General features: G+C 41.7%; 1 protein-coding gene across 3 annotated transcripts in view; it reads left to right on the top strand.

Annotated features, from left to right (window-relative positions):
* The window catches only part of LOC135532787 (uncharacterized), a 53299-nt gene that overhangs the window by 9387 nt on the left and 21230 nt on the right, over positions 1-22682 (top strand). For all 3 annotated transcript variants that reach the window (XM_064960222.1, XM_064960223.1, XM_064960224.1), the window contains exons 2-16: positions 7612-7741; positions 10613-10768; positions 11072-11209; positions 11966-12117; positions 12251-12354; positions 12543-12744; positions 13067-13198; positions 13288-13431; positions 13593-13728; positions 13952-14102; positions 14531-14667; positions 14807-14918; positions 19964-20027; positions 20198-20404; positions 20526-20671. In XM_064960222.1, the coding sequence (XP_064816294.1) occupies positions 7612-7741; positions 10613-10768; positions 11072-11209; positions 11966-12117; positions 12251-12354; positions 12543-12744; positions 13067-13198; positions 13288-13431; positions 13593-13728; positions 13952-14102; positions 14531-14667; positions 14807-14918; positions 19964-20027; positions 20198-20404; positions 20526-20671 (2111 nt within the window). The remainder of the gene's footprint in view (positions 1-7611; positions 7742-10612; positions 10769-11071; positions 11210-11965; positions 12118-12250; positions 12355-12542; positions 12745-13066; positions 13199-13287; positions 13432-13592; positions 13729-13951; positions 14103-14530; positions 14668-14806; positions 14919-19963; positions 20028-20197; positions 20405-20525; positions 20672-22682) is intronic.

Raw genomic sequence — 22682 nt, 5'->3', positions numbered from 1 at the left:
TGCTGAGTTTGGCCGGGTGGCCAGCTCTAGGAAGATTATTGGTCGTTCCAAACTTCTTCCATTTAAGAGTGATGGAGGCCACTGTGTTCTTGGGGACCTTCAATGCTGTAGACAGTTTACCCTTCCCCAGATCTGTGCCTCAACACAATCCTGTCTCTACGGACAATTCCTTCGACCTCATGGCTTGGCTTTTGCTCTGACATGCACTGTCAACTGTGGGACCTTATATAGACAGGTGTGTGCCTTTCCAAATCATGTCCAATCAATTGAATTTACGACAGGTGGACTCCAATCAAGTTGTAGAAATATCTCAGGGTGATTAGTGGAAACAGGATGCACCTGAGCTCAATTTCGAGTCTCATAGCAAAGGGTCACGTAGCGAAAAGGGGAAGGGGTCTCAATACTTTCTGAACGCACTGTACCTACGTCTCCTGTATACAAACCAAGTAATCTTACTTATAGGTCTACATGCTCTCTTGAGAACCTTGATGATCTCGAAATGGAGTCGGGCGGCAGTGGTGAATGTTCTGAGGTTGAGCCAGTCCAGGCTGAAGTGAGCCTACCTTCGGCCATAGGTGTAATGGAGACTTCCAATGTTTGCCCTAAAAAATTTGGACCGGTAGGAGTTCGATTTTTGGAAAGAGTGGATTCCTGATTTTTGGCTGACCCATACATTGTCGGGCTGGGTAAAGGACACACTGGGAATGGTTACGTCTGTGAAAGTTTCGAGAAGTGGAATTGTTTAGATTTTTTGTGTATCCACCGCCCAGAAGAAGCGGGCACTTCAAGTGACGCGGCTCAGGGCTTAAAACTTCATTGGGATAGGGGGCAGTATTTTCATGTCCTGATGAAAAGCGTATCCAAAGTAAACTGCCTGCTACTCAGGCCCAGTAGCTAAGATATGCATATTATTAGTAGATTTTGATAGAAAACACAGAAATTTCTAAAACTGTTTGAATGATGTCTGTGAGTATAACAGGACTTATTTGGCAGGCGAAACCCAGAGGACAAACCATTCAGATTTTTTTTTTGAGGTCACTCTTTTCAATGGGGTTTCATTGGGAATCCGGATTTTTAAGGGACTTGCTTCCCATTCCTATCACTTCCACTGGGTGTCAACAGTCTTTAGAAATTAGTTGAGGTTTTTCCTTTGAGAAATGAAGAAGTAGCACTGTTTGGAACGAGGGTAGAGAGAAGTGTACTCTGTCAGAGGTACGTGTTCTGAAAGCTCGCTACACTTTGTTTTCCTCCGGTATTGAACGCAGTTTATCCCGTTTTCAATTTAATCAATTGTTTACTTAAAAAAATACCTAAAGTTGTATTAGGAAAGTTGTTTGAAATGTTTGGACAAAGATTACAGGTAACTTATGAGATATTTTGTAGCGATGTTGCGCGAGTTGGAACCAGTGTTTTTCTGGATGAAATGCACCAAATAAATAGACATTTTGGATATATATTGACGGAATTAATCGAACAAAAGGACCATTTGTGATATTTATGGGACATATTGGAGTGCCAACAGAAAAAGCTCATCAAAGGTAAGGCATGAATTATATCTTTATTTCTACGTTTTGTGTCGCGCCTGGTGGGTTGAAATATGATTGTCTGTGTTGTTTGCTGGGGTGCTGTCCTCAGATAATAGCATCGTTTGCTTTCGCCGTAAAGCCTTTTTGAAATCTGACACTTTGGCTGGATTAACAAGAAGTGTAGCTTTAATTTGTGTATTGCATGTGTGATTTCATGAAAGTTTAATTTTTGAGAAAGCACCGTGTGTCAACTGTGGGAATGCCATGCAGCTGGGGGTCCGAAGTGCCCTGTGAGAGAGAAACTCGTTGAAATTGCCAGAGTTCGAGTAAGGCAAAAAGTTTCCTATGCTGAGGCAGTGAAGAGAGTAGAGGATAGCCCAAGGGTGAGTGAATTGACTGGGAGACTCCTCGTGAGTATAGGCCTGAAGAGAGAGATCCAGAGGAGGAGTTTCAGTAAGGTTGGATTTCCTGCATTTATAGCCATGGTGATGAACTGCATAGCACTGATGGAGCGGAAATCACAGAAGATAGATGTGGTAGTTGCAGCAGCAGATATATAGTTTGGGTGTGAGAGATTTCCACTTCCGGCGCCGACAGAGATGGCCGCCTCGCTTCGCGTTCCTAGGAAACTATGCAGTTTTCACAAGCATTTCGCTACACTCGCATTAACATCTGTTAACCATGTGTATGTGACAAATAAAATTTGATTTGATATCAATGCAAAAGATGTACAGGAAGTTTTGAGAGAAAGGGTTACATCATGTCAGGCCGACAGCCTGTTTGTTGGATTGTTTATGGCCAAAGTAGTGGGATGGGGTGTTTTGGGGGGAGGGGGGGGGGGTAGACACAGTGTATAGGTGCAGGGTTAGATGGTGGTGCAATTTAATAATTTTCCCATTCCACTTTTCACTTTTTTTTGTGACCAAAATGTGCAATCCGCACTTCGACCTGTGAAAGGCAGCAATATGCAACACATCATCTAGTCTGCCGGATAACCACACGAAGAAGGAAGCTACCTTAACGAGTCCGAGGTGGACTTGTATACTTGATAACAAGTGCACATGCTCTTCTAGCAGCCGATACGAATGTTCCAGGTGGTTGAAATGGTTAGTTTGCTAAATCTGTTCTGCAAGGACTGCAACAGTTTTGAGCTCTCTCGGGTATTGAGTAATGTCTCTGGACATCAAAACGTTGACTAAAACATATATAGTTGAAAAGAGATTTATCGATGCCATTTTCCTGCTAAGTGTCTTCACGACCGAAACAATATGAAATTACACAGAAGTTAACCGCGCTCAATAATGTCTATCTGCAGACTGCGGTTACTACATGCTGCGCCCTCTGTCATTGAGGCTGCTAGCGCTGTCGCTGACCAACACTCCAACACAGTATGTGGTGTTAATGCACCAACGTTGGAAGCCAACAGCTGAAAACCCCCACTGAAGGAGGAGGCTGCTCGCTAGCTAGGCTAGGGGACACCGGTACAGTGCCTGCTGAGCACTGCTTTCCCACAGTTCTGTTAACGTTACGGCGAGTGAAGTGTCTAGCTCGTGTTGCCAACCCAACTCTCGCTTGGGACTACCAGGTAGTGATTATGCTCGCCGTAACGTTAAAATAACTATTGGAAAGCAGTGCTCGGCAGGCGGGGCGAAAGACCGTATGTGCTGTGTCCTAGCGAGCTAGCAGCCTCAATGGCAGTGGGCACGGCATGTTGTAAGTGATGTGTAGTGCGTGCGGCATGTAGTGGTCGCGATATGTAGTACGCGGTCTGCAGATAGATCCTACTCATAGAGCTCGCCAGCTTGTAGTCCTAAAAAAATGAAATAAGTTAGGAGAATTTACGCAGCAGGTTAGGATAATTAACGTGGCAGGTAAGGAGAATTAGATTAAGGTTAAGAAAAGTGTTAGGTTTTTATTATTTCGTTTTTTTGAGTGCGTGTACGTATGTATGTATGTATGTATGTATGTATGTATGTATGTATGTATGTATGTATGTATATATATTTGTTTGAGTGCGTATGTGTGTATGTATTTGTTTGTATGTATGTGTGTGTATATGTATGTATGTATGTATATATGTGTGTATATATATATATATATATATATATATATATATATATATATATATATATATATATATATATATATATATATGCACCAAGGAAAATAAATCCATAAAATATAAACTTATTTCTCTTAATCTTTTATTATAATTGTGTTTATTGTTTTTTCAAATGTATTATTTATTACTTTAAAAAAAACTTTTTTAAGCCTGACACATCGGTGAATGTGGAATGTGTTTTGTTGGTTGATTGAAAAAAATAAAAGTGTTAGGGTTCGGGTTAGCTAAAATGCAAAAATTATTGACCATCTAACATAATGGTATATAATATTTCCACCATATATTTCCTATGACCAAAAAGAGTTTCTGGACTTCAGAAGCTCACAAAGCTAAATTTGGATGAGGATTTCTACTTCAATGAATCGGAGGCAAATTACATACTGCTCATTCCGGACCAGGCCCAAATCCCTGACAGTCGAAGAAGGAAGAGGCGGCGTTATAGTGACCGGCGTGCGGGATACCTGACGAGACTGTCAGTGAGTGGATAAACCGCCTTTACCCTTCGTTCTTTTGGCGAACATGCAATCACTTGTGAATAAACTGGAGGAGCTCCGTTCGAGAATATCCTATCAAAGTGTTTTAAAGAATTGTAATGTTTCTTTGAGTTGTGGCTGAACAAGGACATGGAAAATATAAATCTAGCTGTATTTTCTACACATCGACAGGACAGAATGGCAGTGTTGGGCAAACTCGGGGGTGGTGTGTGTCTCTTTGTTAACAACAACTGGTTGTAATATTAAGGAAGTCTCGAGGTTCTGCTTGCCTGAGTTAGAATATCTCATGATAAGCTGTAGACCAGGGATGTGCAACTGGCGGACCAATGTTGAGGAACTCAGTCGGGGTCTCATTTACATTACATTACATTTAAGTCATTTAGCAGACGCTCTTATCCAGAGCGACTTACAAATTGTCTCAACTTCCCGTTGAGAGTTAGAATAATGGAATTCACAAGGTGCAATTTCAAAATTTGGTAGTGCATCATCAGTCACTCAATTAGCCCATGTCAGCTAAAATGTTTTAGATTGGTAAGTTTGTCTAGCTGCCAGCTCATCCAAACTTGTAGTAAGCATGGTTGAATTACCGACTGGGGTGGGGCTCATTGATCGTCAGTTATCATTTGCCTCCAAATGTGTAGAATTCCAGAAAATTAGCTGTAAAACTGCTGTTTTTATTCTCCGCCCCATGGCAAAATAAGTAGAATTGCATGAAATGAGTTATAAAATTGCTAAGTCTTCTCTCCGCCCCATAGCAAGATGTGTATAATTGCAGCAAACTTGCTTTAAAACGGCAACATATTCTCTACGCCCCATGGCAAAATGTGCAGAATTGCAGGAAAGGAACTTAAAAAAAGAAATACAATTCTCTTCAATGTTACTGACCCACGAGCAACTGCGGCCCTTCAAGATGAGTTCCGTTTTTTTGTGGCCTCCATCAAAGTTGCCCATTCCTGCTGTAGATTATACTATTTACCAAGAGAGTTTTCACCTATATTTTTCGCGGCTGTCTACTTACCACCACAAACCGATGCTGGCACTAAGACCGCACTCAACGAGCTGTGTAGGGCCATAAGCAAATAACAAAATGCTCACCCAGTGGCGGCGCTCCTAGTGGCCGGTGATGTTAATGTAGATTTTAATGTAGCCTGTAAAGGCTGTTCATGGCTCACATCGACACCATCATCCCAGACACCCTGGACCCACTCCAATTCGCCCCAACAGATCCACAGATGACGTTATCTCAATTGCACTCCACACTGCCCTTTCCCACCTGGAAAAAAATAAACACCTATGTGAGAATGCTGTTCATTTACTACAGCACAGCGTTCAACATAGTGCCCTCTGAAGTTCATCATATACCTAAGGACCCTAGGGCTGAACTCCTCCCTCTGCAACTGGATCCTGGACTTCCTTACGAGCCCCCACATCCGCCACACTGACCCTTAACATGGGGGCCACTCGGGGGTGCCTGTACTCCCTGTTAACCCACGACTGAGTGGCCGCTCACGACTCCAAAACTATAATTAAGTTTGCCAACGTCACGACGGTGGTAGGTCTGATTACCGACAACGATGAGACAGCCTATCGGGAGGAGGTCAGAGACCTGGCTGTGTGGTGCCAGGACAACAAATACTCCCTCCAACGTGAGCAAGACAAAGCAGCTGATCGTGGACTACAGGAAATGGAGGGCCGAGCACGCCCCCATTCATATCAATGGGGCTGTAGCGGAACAGGTTGAGAGCTTCAAGTTCCTCTGTGTCCACATCACTAAGGACCTGTCATGGTCACACCAACACAGTCGTGAAGAGAGCAAGACAACAGAACAGTCTTGAACAGTCTTGGTTTCCACTAATGTGATGCTGCCCATAACAAATGGGGAAAGAATGAGGGGTTTGGGATAAAAGTCCAAAAATAAATAAGGTCTGAGGTTAATACAGGTTTAGGAGATCATATACGTTTTGTTCTATGCGATATCAGTCAGTTAACATGACCTTTATGAATTATGATGTGCTTCATGTGGTTGTTTTGGTTACATAAATGCTTAAAAAATGCACAAAAAGTGACTGTTGATGCAGATTAGCTTTTCAGATTTAGGGATTATAAGAGTACTTTTTATTTTACCCCTTTTTCTCCTTTTTATCCAATTGTTTTTAGTAGCTACTATCTTGTCTCATCGCTACAACTCCCGTACGAACTCGGGAGAGACGAAGGTTGAAAGTCATGTGTCCTCCGATACACAACCCAACCAAGCCACACTGCTTCTTAACACAGCGCGCATCCAACCCGGAAGCCAGCTGCACAAATGTGTCGGAGGAAACACTGTGCACCTTGGTTAGCTCGCACTGCGCCCGGCCCGCCACAGGAGGTGCGCGATGAGACAAGGATATCCCTACCGGCCAAACCCTCCCTAACCCGGACAACACTAGGCCAATTGTGCGTCGCCCCACGGACCTCCCGGTCGCGGCCGGTTACGACAGAGCCTGGGCGAGAACCCAGCGCCCTTAACCACTGCGCCACCCGGGAGGCCCAAATGAGTACTTTTTAAACCTATTTCACTATTTATTTTAAATTTGGGTTAGCAAGTGTAGGCCTGTATCCTTTCTAAATGGATAGTTACATAGAAATGTGGGTCAATTTTGTACTTTTACACAAGGATGTTAAATAAATATAATGTTGAACAAGCAAGTGAAACTTCACGTGTAACCACAGTTTATTTCTATTTGTGACAATATTGTAAATTATTACATTTGTTTCAAGGCTTATTCATCATCATGGTGGCTGTCAATATTACAATATAAACATAATTTTATGATGAAGCCTACATGTGCTTGTGTGATTTATTCCCAACCATATTCTAATAAATCCACTTTATTGTCCTGGTCTTGTTACGGTTTCATTCTACATGTCCCTAACAAGTGAAACAATCATGTAAATAGTTTGTTTATGTTTGTGACAATATTTGTAAATTATTGTTTCAATACTTATTTATCAGCATGGTAGCTGTCAATATTCAGGAATTATGTCATAAAAACATATACAACCACAGACCTACTGAACCTCCCTCTTGCAGGGCTCAACTGAACACAGACAATTCAATCAACCATGCGCTGGATAATCAATTCATCCTCACGCACGCTGACCAATTTAAACTACTCCGCACTGGGGACCAACCAACTTGATAGCACAAGTGGACCAACTGAACCGGACTCGTTCCCTTCTGCAAGTCACTTGTGCTCGGCAATTCGAGTGCCGTTGCTGTGACTTCTGTTACACAGACAGCTTCTCCGACTCTCGTGACGCTAGCCTCTTTTACCAACAAAAGTCACTGGAGGGGTCTAAAAACTCGCTAAATCAAGCGACAAAGTCGCAAAATTTACACTGGTCCAATCAACATCCAGGATCCAAACAACCCCGTTTTATATAATGCTTGGCTAATTTGATATTTGTCCTTTGTTTATTGTTTCAGATGGATAAGATATTCAACATTCTCCAGCAGCACAGACTGGAGCCCTACTACGATAAATTCCGCACATTTGGTGTCAAAGATGAGAGAGATTTAGTTGAAGACATAACTGGTGAAGATCTAGTCAACATGGGTAAGGATCAGGCTGTAATTTTCCGGAGGAAAGGGGGTCAACCCAATATTAGAGAGAGGCCAATTTGACTCCCTCAATAATATACCATGGCATTCTGTGGTTTAAAAACTGCACTGCCAACTCTATTCCTCATTTTATTAATTAGTTTAACCCGCCAATTATGCTTTTGGTTTGGCCCAGTCCTCAAAGTCCATGGTTTGTGAAAGAATAAAAAGTTGCACAAGATTTGTAAGAATGGAGAAATAGCTCCTCTCTTTCACTAAAAAACCCTTGATTCTGTGCGCTAACATTTAACACGGTAAGCTTTACATTGAAAGGACATTTTTCAAATGGTGAAAGTTTCTATTGCAAAGTGACAAGATGTGCATCTGGTGTGTGAGCGTTATTTATCAAAACAAGTGATAATTGGTAATGCTTGTATTGTGCTAAATTTTATGAGTTCAAAGACAACTTTGATAGTATTTTAAACTTTGAAACAACTGGTTTCTAGTAGGCATCATAATTAAAGGGGGGGCACACATCATATTTATGCAACATTATAATCACCCTAACAATACTTCCAGAACAACCTTTATATTCTATTTCAATTGAAAACGTCTACAAAAGAAATGGGCCCAGCCTAGTCTTCATTGATAGGGATGTATGTGACATTGTACAGTAGTAAGCTGGTTTATTTCTCCTTTATACATTTTTTTTATTTCAATATGGAAGGGGAACCAGTTACAGTATGTACTGTTTCTTGAAGAGTAAAATGTATTCATACCATTTTTGTGGGGAGGTTAGGGGGCATGGGGGGGTCACATGATGAAAGGGGACAATCAAAAAGTTTGGGAAGCACGATCTAACTAATGATTAGCAAAAATTCAGATGGGCAACCCCATGCTTCAGCATTACACTGCATCAGGTGGACTACAGGTGATAATGCTTATTGCTAAATAACACACCAGCCTGATAATATAGACCAATATTTTGTTAGGCTCATTTTTGGAGGGGAACATTTTAATGTTCTCACTATTTTATTTTCATGAATTTTGGAGTAGAAAAGTCACCAGAGCTGCATTCAGTACAAAAAACTAAAACATAACGCAACGTTCAATTAAACAGAAACAGTGCTGTTCTGAACAACCAATTGAAAAACGGGGAGGGGTTGGGTAGTGTGTTCAAAATGCACAGTTGCCCTTCAAATATGTCACTCATTGCTTCAAGCCACACTCACCAAATGGAGCAAATGTAGGCTGTCTCAAAGTCGGTTCAAGGACGTTGAACGTTTTGGGGAAACGTGTCACTCAGTGCAACGTAGCAAAAGTTGAATCAAAGGGCCTCCCGGGTGGCGCAGTGGTCTAAGGCCACCAGAGATTCTGGGTTAGAGTCCAGGCTCTGTCGCAGCCAGCCGTGACCGGGAGGCCCATGGGGCGGCGCACAATTGGCCCAGCGTCGTCTGGGTAAGGGAGGGTTTGGCCGGCAGGGATATTCTTGTCTCATCAACACATTGGTGTGGCTGGGTTGGATGGGCATTGTGTCAAGAAGCAGTGCGGCTTGGTTGGGTTGTGTTTCGGAGGACGCATGGCTCTCGACCTTCGCCTCTGCTGAGTACGTACGGGAGTTGCAGCGATGAGACAAGACTGTAACTACCAATTTGATACCACGAAATTGGGGAGGGAAAAAAAGGGGGTAAAAAAAGTTTATAAAATTGAACACATCCAGAACTGACTTTCTCATAGTTGTTCTACAAAAGAATGACCAAGCATGGTTACTTTCTGAACTGATAGTGTCAGACCAACAAGTAATACAGAAATTATTTGTTTTTCAGTTGTGGTTAGAAACAAACTATGGAGCAAAACGGACTGGGTTGACGGGGTAGTTATCATTGGCTACCTTACCATAACTAGTATTAAAAAAATCACCTTTATTTAACAAGGTAGGCCAGTTTAGAACAAGTTCTCATTTACAACTGCGACCTTTCCAAGATAGAGCAAAGCAGTGCGACACAAACAACACAGAGTTACACATGGGATAATCAAACATACAGTCAATAACACAATAGAAAAATCTATATACAGTGTGTGCAAATGTAGTAAGATTAGGGAGGTAAGGCAATAAATAGGCCATAGTGGCAAAATAATTACAATTGAGCAATTAAACACTTGAGTGATAGATGTGCAGAAGATGAATGTGCAAGTAGAGATACTGTGGTGCAAAGGAGAAGAAAAAAACAACAACTTGGGGATGAGGTAGTTGGGTGGGCTAATTACAGATGGGCTATGTACAGGTGCAATGATCAGTAAGCTGCTCTGACAGCTGATGTTTAAAGTTAGTGAGGGAGATATGAGTCTCCAGCTTCAGTGATTTTGGCAATTTGTTCCAGTCATTGGCAGCAGAGAACTGGAAGGAAAGGCGGCCAAATGAGGAATTGGCTTTAGGGGTGACCAGTGAAACATACCTGCTGGAGCGCGTGCTATGGGTGGGTGCTGCTATGGTGACTCGTGAGCTGAGATAAGGCGGGGCTTTACCTAACAAAGAGTTACAGATGTCTTGGAGCCGATGGGTATGGCGACGAATATGAAGCGAGGGCCAGCCAATGAGATCATACAGGTCGCAGTGGTGTGTAATATATGGGGGTTTGGTGACAAAACGGATGGCACTGATTATGTTGGTAGTGGGATATTGTTTTGGGCAGTCACATCACAAATTAGACAAATGGATTAACTAATGACTAACTAAAATGCGTTAGGTTAAGGATTACCAATTAATTACTAACATAATTTATCCAAGGAAAATGCATTTGTTTAGTTACAGTATTTATGCTTATTTATTTTATCCATTTCCTATAGGATTCATAACCTTATTCCCAAGTGACTTTTTTAATTACAGGTTTTACTCAAATAGAGAAGAATAGATTTGAAAAAATGAAAGTTTTCATCCAAAGACTCAGAGCGCCACAGCAAGCGATGCCTGTACAAAAATCAATGGAGTCTTTCCAACTGCGGTACACATACCCCCACTGTCCTGAGCTAAAAGAGATCACAGGTGAGACATACAGATGCAGTAATTGTTTTTGCACAGCACAGCATTCTACACTCGCCTGGTTCAAAAGGAAGAGGAAGGCAGACACACAATAATAAATTTCCCTAGCTATTTAAATTTAATGCAGGGAAATATTTTTCCACAGGTGATAAAAAAATACTGCATCTTTACACTATCTTTATGTAGGTAGAGACCATAAAGAGAGGAAATGTAAAATCATAGCATATAAAAATCATCACATCACTGTCACTACTCTTTGTGGCATGTCTCTATTATGTTTGAGCTTTTGTTCAATTGTGAATGCAGACATGGATCCTGCTACCAACACCGTTGAAGACCTGATGCTAAGGATCTGCCACCAAGAGGGCATTGAGAACTCTACAGCTGTGTGCCTCTACACCGTTGATGGAATGCCTCTAACTGATGATCCTTTCTTCAACACATGTAAGTTGTACTGGAAATATACCTGAGACCGTTTGTATAAATGGTATAATTTAGCTGTTTGACACCGAAACCATATCTGACTGAATGGTGCTAGTTACAAAGGTATTGGGAGTAAAAAGAGAAAGAGGAAACTTGAGTCAGGTGGTCTTGAGTCAAGAAGAGACTTGAGCCAGGTACATGCAGGTAAAGTACATTTTGGTAAATACAAATACGAGGACTCCTCAATTACATATAGCAAGTGAAGTAAGTAGCCTTGCACGACCTTGACTTGGGCGTGCCGGAACGGCTAGGAACAGTAGCCTGTTTTCGGTTTCTGTAGCATGAGGCAGGTAGATGTACAAGTACACCCCCTGGACATGATGCTCGTCTGTCACAGGGCCTTACCCCCAATCTATCTCCTTAATACAGAGTGCCAAGCAGATCATTTTGGGGGGGTAAATCTTTAACTTTGTAACACATTTCTTACCTTGCATTAATTTCAAGCTGCTTAACAAATAAAATAATAGAAGGTGTGAGAAAGATAAAACACAAAACGTTTCCATAATCAAACCCCAACTTTCCAATCTCAGGGTGGACACTAACCACAGCTAAATATAGGCCCACATATTTTACAATGCCTGTTACAGAATACGTACAGAACAGTGTATGTTGCAAACGAGTCAACATTTCCATTGGAAAAGGGTGGCAATTGTAATCATCTTCAGTATAAACAAAGGATCCCTTTTGTTGACATGCTTCTTATATTTCATCCATTAGGGTCTTTGAAAGACAGGCACATTGAAAATGGAAGTGAGCTTTATGCCATGTTTACACCCAAGGAGAACTTGAAACAAGCCCCCCAAATGCCACTGCAAGAGATGACTGACATGACAGGAGAGGATGATGTTCGATGCCACATCATGCTCAAGGTGAATTCATCTTTACATTGGTCTAATTCTGTTGGTTTGACATGAAAGCATACTCAAGCTCATGTTTCTATAAAATGTTGGTCCTGCTTGTATCATGAATGTTACTTATTTATAATACACCTTTCATCAACAGGGAGACTATGAGCTCAAGGTGAACTTGGAAAGTGACACAATTATGGATTTGAGACAGAAGCTCTCTAATGAAAGTGGAATCCCAGCTCATGTCCTCCATTATAAGTAATCTTATGTTCATTAATTATTTGTTATTTAAATTATATAACATTAATGCATTTCGTAACATCAAAGACAATGTATTTTAAATAACAACATCTTTTTTACTACCTTAGTATTAATATTTTAAAAATCTTTCACACAATATTACTATCTATGAAAGACATCGCTAAGTCAATATCATTTTTTTGCAGAGGTGAAAACCATGTTGGAGACACATTGAAAGACTGTGGAATCAACGTGGAGTCAACAGTGCACTTTTCTTTATCGTCTTTCCCCGAACACAATCAAGATCACTTCCAAGACACATTAGCAATCTTCCTTAATGATGTCGTTCCATCAGTGCAACAAACCCAGAAAGGACTCAGTGTTTTCTTTTCTACACTTTATGTCATTGTGAGATATTATGTTATTTACACTGCTGTGATACAGTCATGTCGTCCATTACTTGCTGTCCACTGCATCAGTGTTGTTGATCAGATTTAGTGACTATAGGCTACTAATACTAGCAAAAGTGATAATCTTGTTGGAATGGTCTATTGGCCATGAGTGATTTTACCATCTTAGCTTCAGTAACCACTAACTAACCTTAAATAATGGCAAGCAAATAGCATTGCTTTCGGCATTCAAGTTACTCAGGCAAAGCGTGCTGTTGTTGTTTTTTGAGTCATTGGTCTTTGTACTTCAAATGAAATGTTTTTTCCCCTAATTCTGTCAGAAAAGGAAACATTCTGGATGTTTTTTCAAGAAAGTGATTGCATACATCCGAAAGCTCAGTGGATGCAATCCTCTGGCCCAAAGTCTGTATCAGCTGTTGTGCAGAAATGAGATTGGAACAGGGACCCAGAAGGTGATTCAAAACGTAAACATAGGCAGGCCTACAATATTCTTAAATTCTACAAATGTGTTTTGACTTAAGAGCATTTGTATTCCTTTTAGATTGCCATTGTTGAAGGACTGTACAATCTATTCAGAGAGCTGCTGCCAAGTCAAATAAAAAAAAGAGGCGAAAAGATCATTGAAGACCCTGACGTTTTTGAGAATGCACCAGTTTGCTGGGCTCACCTGATATCTGAAGCTGAGGTATGTCTGAATGTTTACAGATGCCAAAGATTAAAACGTTAATTAATTAATATGTAGACACTAACTTGATTTGTTTTGCATGAAAAAAATACATTGACTTTAGTTTAGAGGCATCACACTTCTGAAAATGATTTATGATTTGACTTCTCTGTCTTCCCCAGGGAGAGAGTTCACAATATGAGATCTATGCACCAATGGTTTTGACCTCTCAACCAGGTGAACGCTTCTGTGACCCAGTTCGTTTACCTGGTGTACCGGAAGTCTTTGAAAAACAGTATGTTCTGCAGAAAATTCAAGGTAAAATATAGCTGCAAACGTCAGTCTTGCACAGCACAGTAGACAATGTATTTGCAGTAGCAAAAACATGACACAATTTGGATAGTAAACCGTGTCAAAATGCATTGCATGTTATGCAATAACTATAGCTACAGTATCCCATGATTAAGTGCTGACAAGTAATTTAATTTGGAGTTATCTTTTTTAATTTCATAATAATGTACACTGTTGTCCAATTGCTTAGATGGGGAAAAAATAGCAAACTGCTCTGATGAGAACCTGAGAGAAACGTCAATGAGAAGAGCCACTGATGTTGAGAAGATTTTGCTCAGTCTGCCTCCGTTCATCAAAACATTCCCTGTTTGGATTTCATGTGATTGTGTGACTAGTCAAAAGTAATATATTTGCATCAATTGCATTTACCTCACAACATTTCAAATCAAATCAAATTTTATTTGTCACATACACATGGTTAGCAGATGTTAATGCGAGTGTAGCGAAATGCTTGTGCTTCTAGTTCCGACAATGCAGTAATAACCAACAAGTAATCTAACTAACAATTCCAAAACTACTGTCTTATACACACAAGTGTAAGGGGATAAAGAATATGTACATAAAGATATATGAATGAGTGATGGTACAGAGCAGCATAGACAAGATACAGTAGATGGTATCGAGTACAGTATATACATATGAGATGAGTATGTAAACAAAGTGGCATAGTTAGAGTGGCTAGTGATGCATGTATTACATAAAGATGCAGTAGAAAGGATTTGGATTTATAGAGGTGTAATTTGATAAAATATGTTTGATCAAATTGAAGCTTTCAGATAAATCTGGAGAAGACTTTTGGCAACATGAATGAACAATTGAATGCATACCCTCATCTGATGGTGACTCCACCATTGCTGTTGAGGACTGTAGGGGTGGAGGGGCCACTTCTCGTTCTCTTGAAAGAAGGTAGGCTACTACTGGGTCTTCTAATATGAGATATTTTATTATATAGAATTCAAAAGTGGTTCAAGCCCCTTTACCCATCAGCCGGGTTTGGAGGATAAATATGTCTTTGTTTTGATTTTGTTTTTCTTCTTGTTGACAGATAACCTTGGTGTTTACATCAGTAAAGAAAAAACGGCTCCTCAGCTGATTCAGGTTTTTGATTGCTTAGCTGGGAAATTCATCACTGTGAATGTGGACGAGTTGGCAAGTCAGTGAGTACCTTAAAAAATAACTATTGAGAACTATTCAAGCATTCTGTTTGAGATGACATTAAAAAAAAGTATTTTATTCTGTAGTCAAAAGAAGAAACGGTCCTACAAAAAGACACACGTTTCCAGACAGGCAGAGGGGGTTTGCCAGCTCTGTCACCACAAAAATCAGTTCTTGAAAATGACTGACTTCATTTAAAAAATATTAAAAAATACATATAAAATCTTTTTACATATCATGACAATGGTGTGGTGCTGGAGATAATGAATATGAGGTTAAAAGGAAGTGAAGTGCCCACTTCACCAGAAGCCTCATAATAACTGGTGTATTACAATTATAGCGGACATGAGTCGGTCATGGTTGCTCATGATACGGTAGCCCCATCTGCGACTTCAAAATCAGTGTCGGCCCAAAAAGTAAATTGGTTAAGACGTTGGTTTCTCCCGCGGTTGACCTGGGTTCATATCCTGCCAGATACACTGGCACATGGGGGAGGAGGCCAGTCCAAGGGGCGTGAATGTAGCAGACATGACTTGGTCATGGTTGCTCATGGTCACTGCGACTTCAAAATCAGTGTCGAACCTCAGGAAAAGGTTGGTATATGCTCAGTGCTCTGTTGACGTTTAAAAAACTCCAATAACTTTTGACGGAATTATGATAAGAGACGTGAGGTTTGGACCATTGTTTTTCTTGGAGAATTATCTATAATATTAATATATTTTACCCAATGGTGAAAAGATGTGTTTTTGATTAGACACCCTAAATAATGGTTCCCTGTTTACCAGTGGAGGCTGGGGACTTCAAACATTGAGTAGGATGGGAGACCCACGGTATAGGCACGGAATGCACGGAGACATCAAAGTGTGTTTCAAAAATCTTCAAAAGAGTAATTAATTTAACCTAAAGCATTTAATAAAGACTTACACTGTTTTGGGAAGGGATCACAGCAGTGATTGAATGAGGGTATGAGGCATGAGTTGAGGTGTTCAGATGCTTGACTTCAGTGCAGGACAGTATTTGACTGGGAAGACAAAAACAATAACACAACACACTGCACAGTTAAACAAAAGAGCTAAGAATGAGTTAGTCCAAGCAAGGAGTAAAATCATTGATGTGTAACATTGTGATTGTGTTTGTGACCGACTCTACATAGAGTAATCAGAGAAAATTGATAGGGGTACTCACAGTGCTTGGAGAGGAAACATTCAATGTGCCAGTGGATGGGCAGGCACATGAGACGAGGCTTCAGTTCATGTCAGGAGAGAGTTGACAATGGGAGTGAAGTGGAGTGGAGTGGTCATAACTTCTTAAATCAGTGAACAGGAGGGGTCTTAGCTGAAATACAAATAGCAGATACATTCCATTACAGCTGCGCCATCGTAGGTTTGAACAACAAGTTTCTCCATGAAGTTAAACTCATATCTCAAAATTCACAAAGTCAAACAGACTGCGCATCTCGCCCACTTGACACATTAAGTAGCCTAAGAAACATTCCTGAATAAAGCCCGGATCATCCACATACCTGAAGATAACTGATTCCCTGTTCCTGACACACAAATGGAATATGAATACATGATGTTACCAATTAGTTTACCCTTACCAGATGTACAGGGCAAATAGGTTTTATGCATCTGCGTTTATTAGTAGCCTACAGTTGATCAGACTGAAAAATTGTCTCGTTTTCATCCCATACAGCATGTCGGATTTCTAATGTTGAGGTGTAGCCTAGGCTGCTGCAACATTTATGTCATGAGTTTTTGCTTGTGTCTGTCCAGAGGATAGTGGAACGCCCACTTGAGTGTGCCCGACATGGGTTGCGTAAACCTCAACCGTCAACAGTAGAAAGTTCCATATGTTCAGCAAGAAAAGCATCGTAATGTGCAATTACTGCTGCAAGCTCCTTGTAGTTGCCCTTGTTAGCAGAACTTTCCCTCTCGTCGTGTCTTCTAAAAGCCTATTATTGCCCTAAACGCAGTGGTGTTGATAAGTTGCTTGAGAACATCCTTGTTTCTTCCTACTTTCTCGTTGTGTTGCTCAGTTTGAATACACATACCTTCGTTATGATTGATGCAGCTTTTTCCCAGGAGCTTGAATCTGATGTGGGCATTTATATGCTCCCAGCTTTTGTTTTGCCGTTTAGCTGAATGAGCGATGTTCTTCAGGTCACTGTACCCTTCTTTCGCCCGAGGCTCAGACTTTCCAAAAAAGCAGGGAAGGCCAGCAGTACAGGATGTCACCCCTGATCTGTTTCACCTGTCTTTGTGCTTGTCTCCACCAGGTGTTGCCCATGTTCCCCATTATCACCAGTGTATTTATACCTGTGTTCTCTGTTTGTCTGTTGCCAGTTTGTCTTGTTTGTCAAGTCAACCAGCGTTTTTTGTATCACCACCTGCTTTTCCCCAGTCTCTCTTTTCTCGTCCTCCTGGTTTTGACCCTTGCCTGTCCTGACCCTGAGCCCGCCCGCCTGACCACTCTGCCTGACCCTGAGCCTGCCTGCCATCCTGTACCTTTGCCCCACCTCTGGATTACCGACCTCTGCCTGACCTGAGCCTGCCTGCTGTCCTGTACCTTTGCTGTTGTTGCTGTAATAAACATTGTTACTTCAACACAGTCTGCATCTGGGTCTTACCTTTATCCTGATACCGGAGGCTTGATGAAAGGTTCCCTGTTAACCAGCTTTACTTTTGATAGAAATTTGTATTGAACGCATCACCTTTTCATCCTCCTTCACAAAACTGATCTCAGGCAGAGGTCGATCCTTGGTTTTAATGCGCACCTTTTCCGTGTAGTCCAGAGAATGAAAGGGGTTATTCAACAAAAATTCAACAACATTTGCGGTAGTGTTGGCAGCGAAAGGTGCATACTTGAGCTGGTAGTTAGCTAGCTATTGCTACTGAAGTCAGCAAGGGAAATTGAAATAAATTGCACTAACTGGACACCAAAATAAAGTTATAAAACTAAGGAAAACTATTTAGAAATTTGAATTGAATAGTATCCAAAAGATGCACAACTATCACTTTTCATTCTCTATTCAATAATTTCACCAAGCTTCTCAACACATAGAACCCCCCCATAATGCTCTGCGGCACAACCCCAATGCAACACACTGATCCTAATCCTATGATTGGATAGACAACGTCAGTTCATACTGAAAAAGCTTTGATTGGTCCTCCAGAAGTGGTCATAATTACCATGTAGGTCTATGGAAGGGAGTGAGGCCTACGAGCCTCTTAGGTTTTGTATTGAAGTCACTGTACCCAGAGGAGTACAGAAGCTTGCTGTCCTCTGGCTACACCATGGTGCTACTCTGCAGAGTGCTGTTGAAGTTACTGTAGACCTTCATTGCAAAACTGTGTTTTAATCAACTATTTTGTGACATATTAATAAACTCAGCTTTAAAAAAAAACGTCCTCTCACTGTCAACTGCGTTTATTTTCAGCAAACTTAACATGTGTAAATATTTGTATGAACATAACAAAATTCAACAACTGAGACATAAACTGAACAAGTTCCACAGACATGTGACTAACAGAAAATTTATAATTTGTCCCTGAATGAAGGGGGGTCAAAATCAAAAGTAACAGTTAGTATCTGGTGTGGCCACCAGCTGCATTAAGTATTGCAGTGCATCTTCTCCTCATGGTCTGCACCAGATTTGCCAGTTCTTGCTGTGAGATGTTACCCCACTCTTCCACCAAGGCACCTGCAAGTTCCCAGACATTTCTGGGGGGAATGGCGCTAGCCCTCACCCTCCGATCCAACAGGTCCCAGACGTGCTCAATGGGATTGAGATCTGGGCTCTTCGCTGGCCATGGCAGAACAATGACATTCCTGTCTTGCAGGATATCATGCAAAGAACGAGCTGTATGGCTGGTGGCATTGTCATGCTGGAGGGTCATGTCAGGATGAGCCTGCGGGAAGAGTACCACATGAGGGAGGAGGATGTCTTCCCTGTAACGCACAGTGTTGAGATTGCCTGCAATGACAACAAGCTCAGTCTGATGATGCTGTGACACATCGCCCCCAGACCATGACGGACCCTCCACCTCCAAATTGATCCCGCTCCAGAGTACAGGCCTCGTGTAACGCTCATTCCTTCGACTATAAACGTGAGACAAAACCGCGACTTGTCAGTGAAGAGCACTTTTTGCCAGTCCTGTCTGGTCCAGCGACGGTGGGTTTGTGCCCACAGGCGACGTTGTTGCTTGTGATGTCTGGTGAAGACCTGCCTTACAACAGGCCTACAAGTCCTCAGTCCAGCCTCTCTCAGCCTATTGCGGACAGTCTGAGCACTGATGGAAGGATTGTGCGTTCCTGGTGTAACTCGGGCAGTTGTTGTTGCGATCCTGTACCGGTCCCGCAGGTGTGATGTTTGGATGTACCGATCCTGTGCAGGTGTTGTTACACGTGGTCTGCCACTGCGATGACGATCAGCTGTCCGTCCTGTCTCCCTGTAGCGCTGTCTTAGGCGTACACAGTACGGACATTGCAATTAATTGCCCTGACCACATCTGCAGCCCTCATGCCTCCTTGCAGCATGCCTAAGGCATGTTCACGCAGATGAGCAGGGACCCTGGGCATCTTTCGTTTGTTGTTTTTCCAGAGTCAGTAGAAAGGCCTCTTCAGTGTCCTAAGTTTTCATAACTGACCTTAATTGCCTATCGTCTGTAAGCTGTTAGTATCTTAACGACCATTCCACAGGTGCATGTTCACCAATTGTTTATGGTTCATTGACCAATCATGGGAAACAGAGTTTAAACCCTTTACAATGAAGATCTGTGAAGTTATTTTGATTTTTACGAATTATCTTTGAAAGAGTTTATATTTAGTATACTATATTTAGTATAGTTTTATCTAAAAAATGATTTTTTTTTAAATTAGTGTTTCACAATAAATAAATAAAATTATAACATTTCACTGAGGTGGATGGTCCTCCCCTTCCTCCTCTGAGGAGCCTTCACTGCTGTTTACACATGGTAGCTAGCCAAATGTCCCCTCATTGCTCATTGGGTTTGCTTAATCGTCAATGTTTTTACTTTTTCTTAAGAATGAGAGATGTCAGAAGTGACCAGATGTTCATGACCAGCCGAACTCCAAAAGAGGCGATATTGGTAATTTATAACCAACTGTATTATAATTGCTCAACTACAATGTTTGCAAAGACCAGGAGCAGCTTAAAGGTCTTTGAGAAACCAAAGAATGGTTAATATAACTGTACAGTAATAACTACATTTTAAATTCTTTTTGTTGTATTAATACTTTTCTAACCAACTTTCTTAAGGTGCTAGTGGATTCAAGCTCCTCCATGAATGAGACATGCTATGATTCCGATGACAACATGACACGGTTGGATGCTGTTAAACAGCTCTTTGATAACTTTGCAACTAGAAGCATGGCTTATGATTTTCATCATGTCATTGGCTTGGTGAAGTTTGATTCAGTAGTCAACACTCTCCATACATTTACAGAGACTCTGGAGACCTTTAAGGTAAATATTTTTATGATAATCAATGTATTTCTTAATTCACAATACTCTAAAAATAATCTACTGGGGGTTGGCAGAGCTTGCATCAACAAATATTACATAAAACCATTGTTGGCCCTTACAGGAACACATACACAATCTACAAGCAACTGGATGCACTGTGCTGTATGACGCCTTGGAGCTTGGAATGTCTGAGCTGGAAAAAGTTGGGAAGCGATTTCCAGACTGCAGACTTCGCATCATATGTCTCACAGATGGGAATGATTATGGGTAAAACTTAATTATTAAATACTTTGTTTGGGCTCCATTTGCAGTATGCAGAAAAGCCCCTACAATGTGGTTGTCTGCGTCCTACCACTATTTTGAAACCGTTCACAGACAAAGTATACAGTCTTTCAATATAGTATTTCAAAGATGTCGAGTTAAGGGTATTAAGGGATTTTGAACGCACCCATTTACATTGGAGTTTGGAAGTCAATACATCGAAGTACAAAAAAAAACATGTTCCCATTTGTACACTAGTGCCCTTTATTGAAGAACATTAGAATCACACCTGACAAGGCTAATGAACACTGTGCCTTACCGGAAGCTCTGCCTTCCACAGGTGATAAACCTCGTCTGCTCTTCACCTCGAGCTGAGAAAAACAGTTTCAATTTCCTTTTTACAATTAACATGGGATCGCAAAGTCTATCAGGCTCAATTTTCTGGACATTGTGTGTTAATTAAAGCTTGGTAACTGATTTTGTGAGCTGCCTACGGTTAGTTATTCTTCTGCCTGTTTAGTCTGGCTAAATGAATAAGATCACTAACGCAACTAAAACGACGAAGTCTAACAAGCCGGGTTCGGGTTAAAGACCATTCCCAAATAAATTAAAATATATTCATGTTTTGTTGTCTGGTATGTCTCGGTGTGATGCTCTTGCTACCCCCGCTCAGGTCAGCTTGTGTGCGGGACGAAGGGTCGATGTCAGTAACAGTAACTTGTCCACGGCTGGCACTTCCCATAGTCCATGGTGCATGCAGGTTCCCTTGGAAAACGTATGGAATTCTTATTGCTTCCTGTCACAGGTGCCCATACTTCAGCTGGGTCTGAATTACGAGAACCGGGGGTGAATTGGGGTTTGGGTTGGATCAAATATATTTTCTGCCTGGGCTGAGGCATGCTGCCCTAGCTTTACCCAGTTGCTGTGCGCTCAGACTTGGTCAATGATCCGGTCTTATGTGGACGGGATCAGGCTAGCTCAACAGCACTGCATAGCCTGCTATGTAGTGTTCAGTTGCTTGGTTATTCTAAAAGAGAGGTTCTCTAGACCGGAGCTCGGTGCTGGCAGCGGCTTGGCTAGTGCTAACCCGCTGGGATAAAGCTACTAGCTAAGCAAGACTAGAAGGCCGCATGGCTAGCATACGGTACTGTGGCAACAGTGCCTCCGTGTTTGGCTACGGCCAACCGGGGTACCACTGCTGGAGCTCCTGTGCCCATAAAAGAGCCGGTTTCTGGTGTGCTATACAGTATCACAGAGACACAACATGCTCCCCAGGTGCGGTCTCTACAAGGAGGCACCCCTCCCCAATAGGTGGATTATTACTGAGATTCATTGCTTATTCTGTAGCCCACTGGTTCCTATGTGGTGCTTAGTGATACTGGTTATGGATTCTGTAGGCGATTGGCAATCATGCTATTATCCCACACACAGTTTATGTGGTCCATATGAACTCCAAGATTAGGTGTCTGCCTCCTGCTCAGCGTGTTTCATTCCTGGGAATTAGATTCAATTGCGAATTGCCCTGTCTGTTATCACAGATGGGGTCCATTTTTCAGAGCTGTCTGTCCATTTTCCAGCTGAGTTACAAGGTGATGTGGCACCGGTAGCCTACCTATGACTGGTGGGCATGATAAACTCCATCATGTTTTTTTCCCTGGGTCTATTTTTAAGGCATGCAGCCCACTTGCACCTAGCGCAATGAGGGGGGAAGTGGCATGGGCTGGGGTCCTCCTCCCCAGATGTTCACTTTGACATCAGTACCCCCAAGTGGCATTGCCAAACCGGGTACTTCAATGATAGCCGAAACCCATGAACCCAGAATGGACCAAGCTTCAAACATCGGCACTTAAACACATTGTTGTGTCCTCCACATGTGAGCTGAATAAGTCCCTTCCCCATAGTCAGTCAATTGGTTGTAGAGAATGGTTGAAATGAAAAAAGGCATTTAAAAAAACATCTTCCAGTCTACAAGGTGGCGTTCTGTCCCTTCAGATGGCACATTATGGGAGTCTAATGG

Source organism: Oncorhynchus masou, unplaced genomic scaffold (genome assembly GCF_036934945.1).
Source record: "Oncorhynchus masou masou isolate Uvic2021 unplaced genomic scaffold, UVic_Omas_1.1 unplaced_scaffold_2024, whole genome shotgun sequence".
NCBI classification, from domain to species: domain Eukaryota; kingdom Metazoa; phylum Chordata; class Actinopteri; order Salmoniformes; family Salmonidae; genus Oncorhynchus; species Oncorhynchus masou.
Note: the sequence above shows the minus strand (reverse complement) of the source record. Positions and strands in the feature narration are given on the sequence as shown.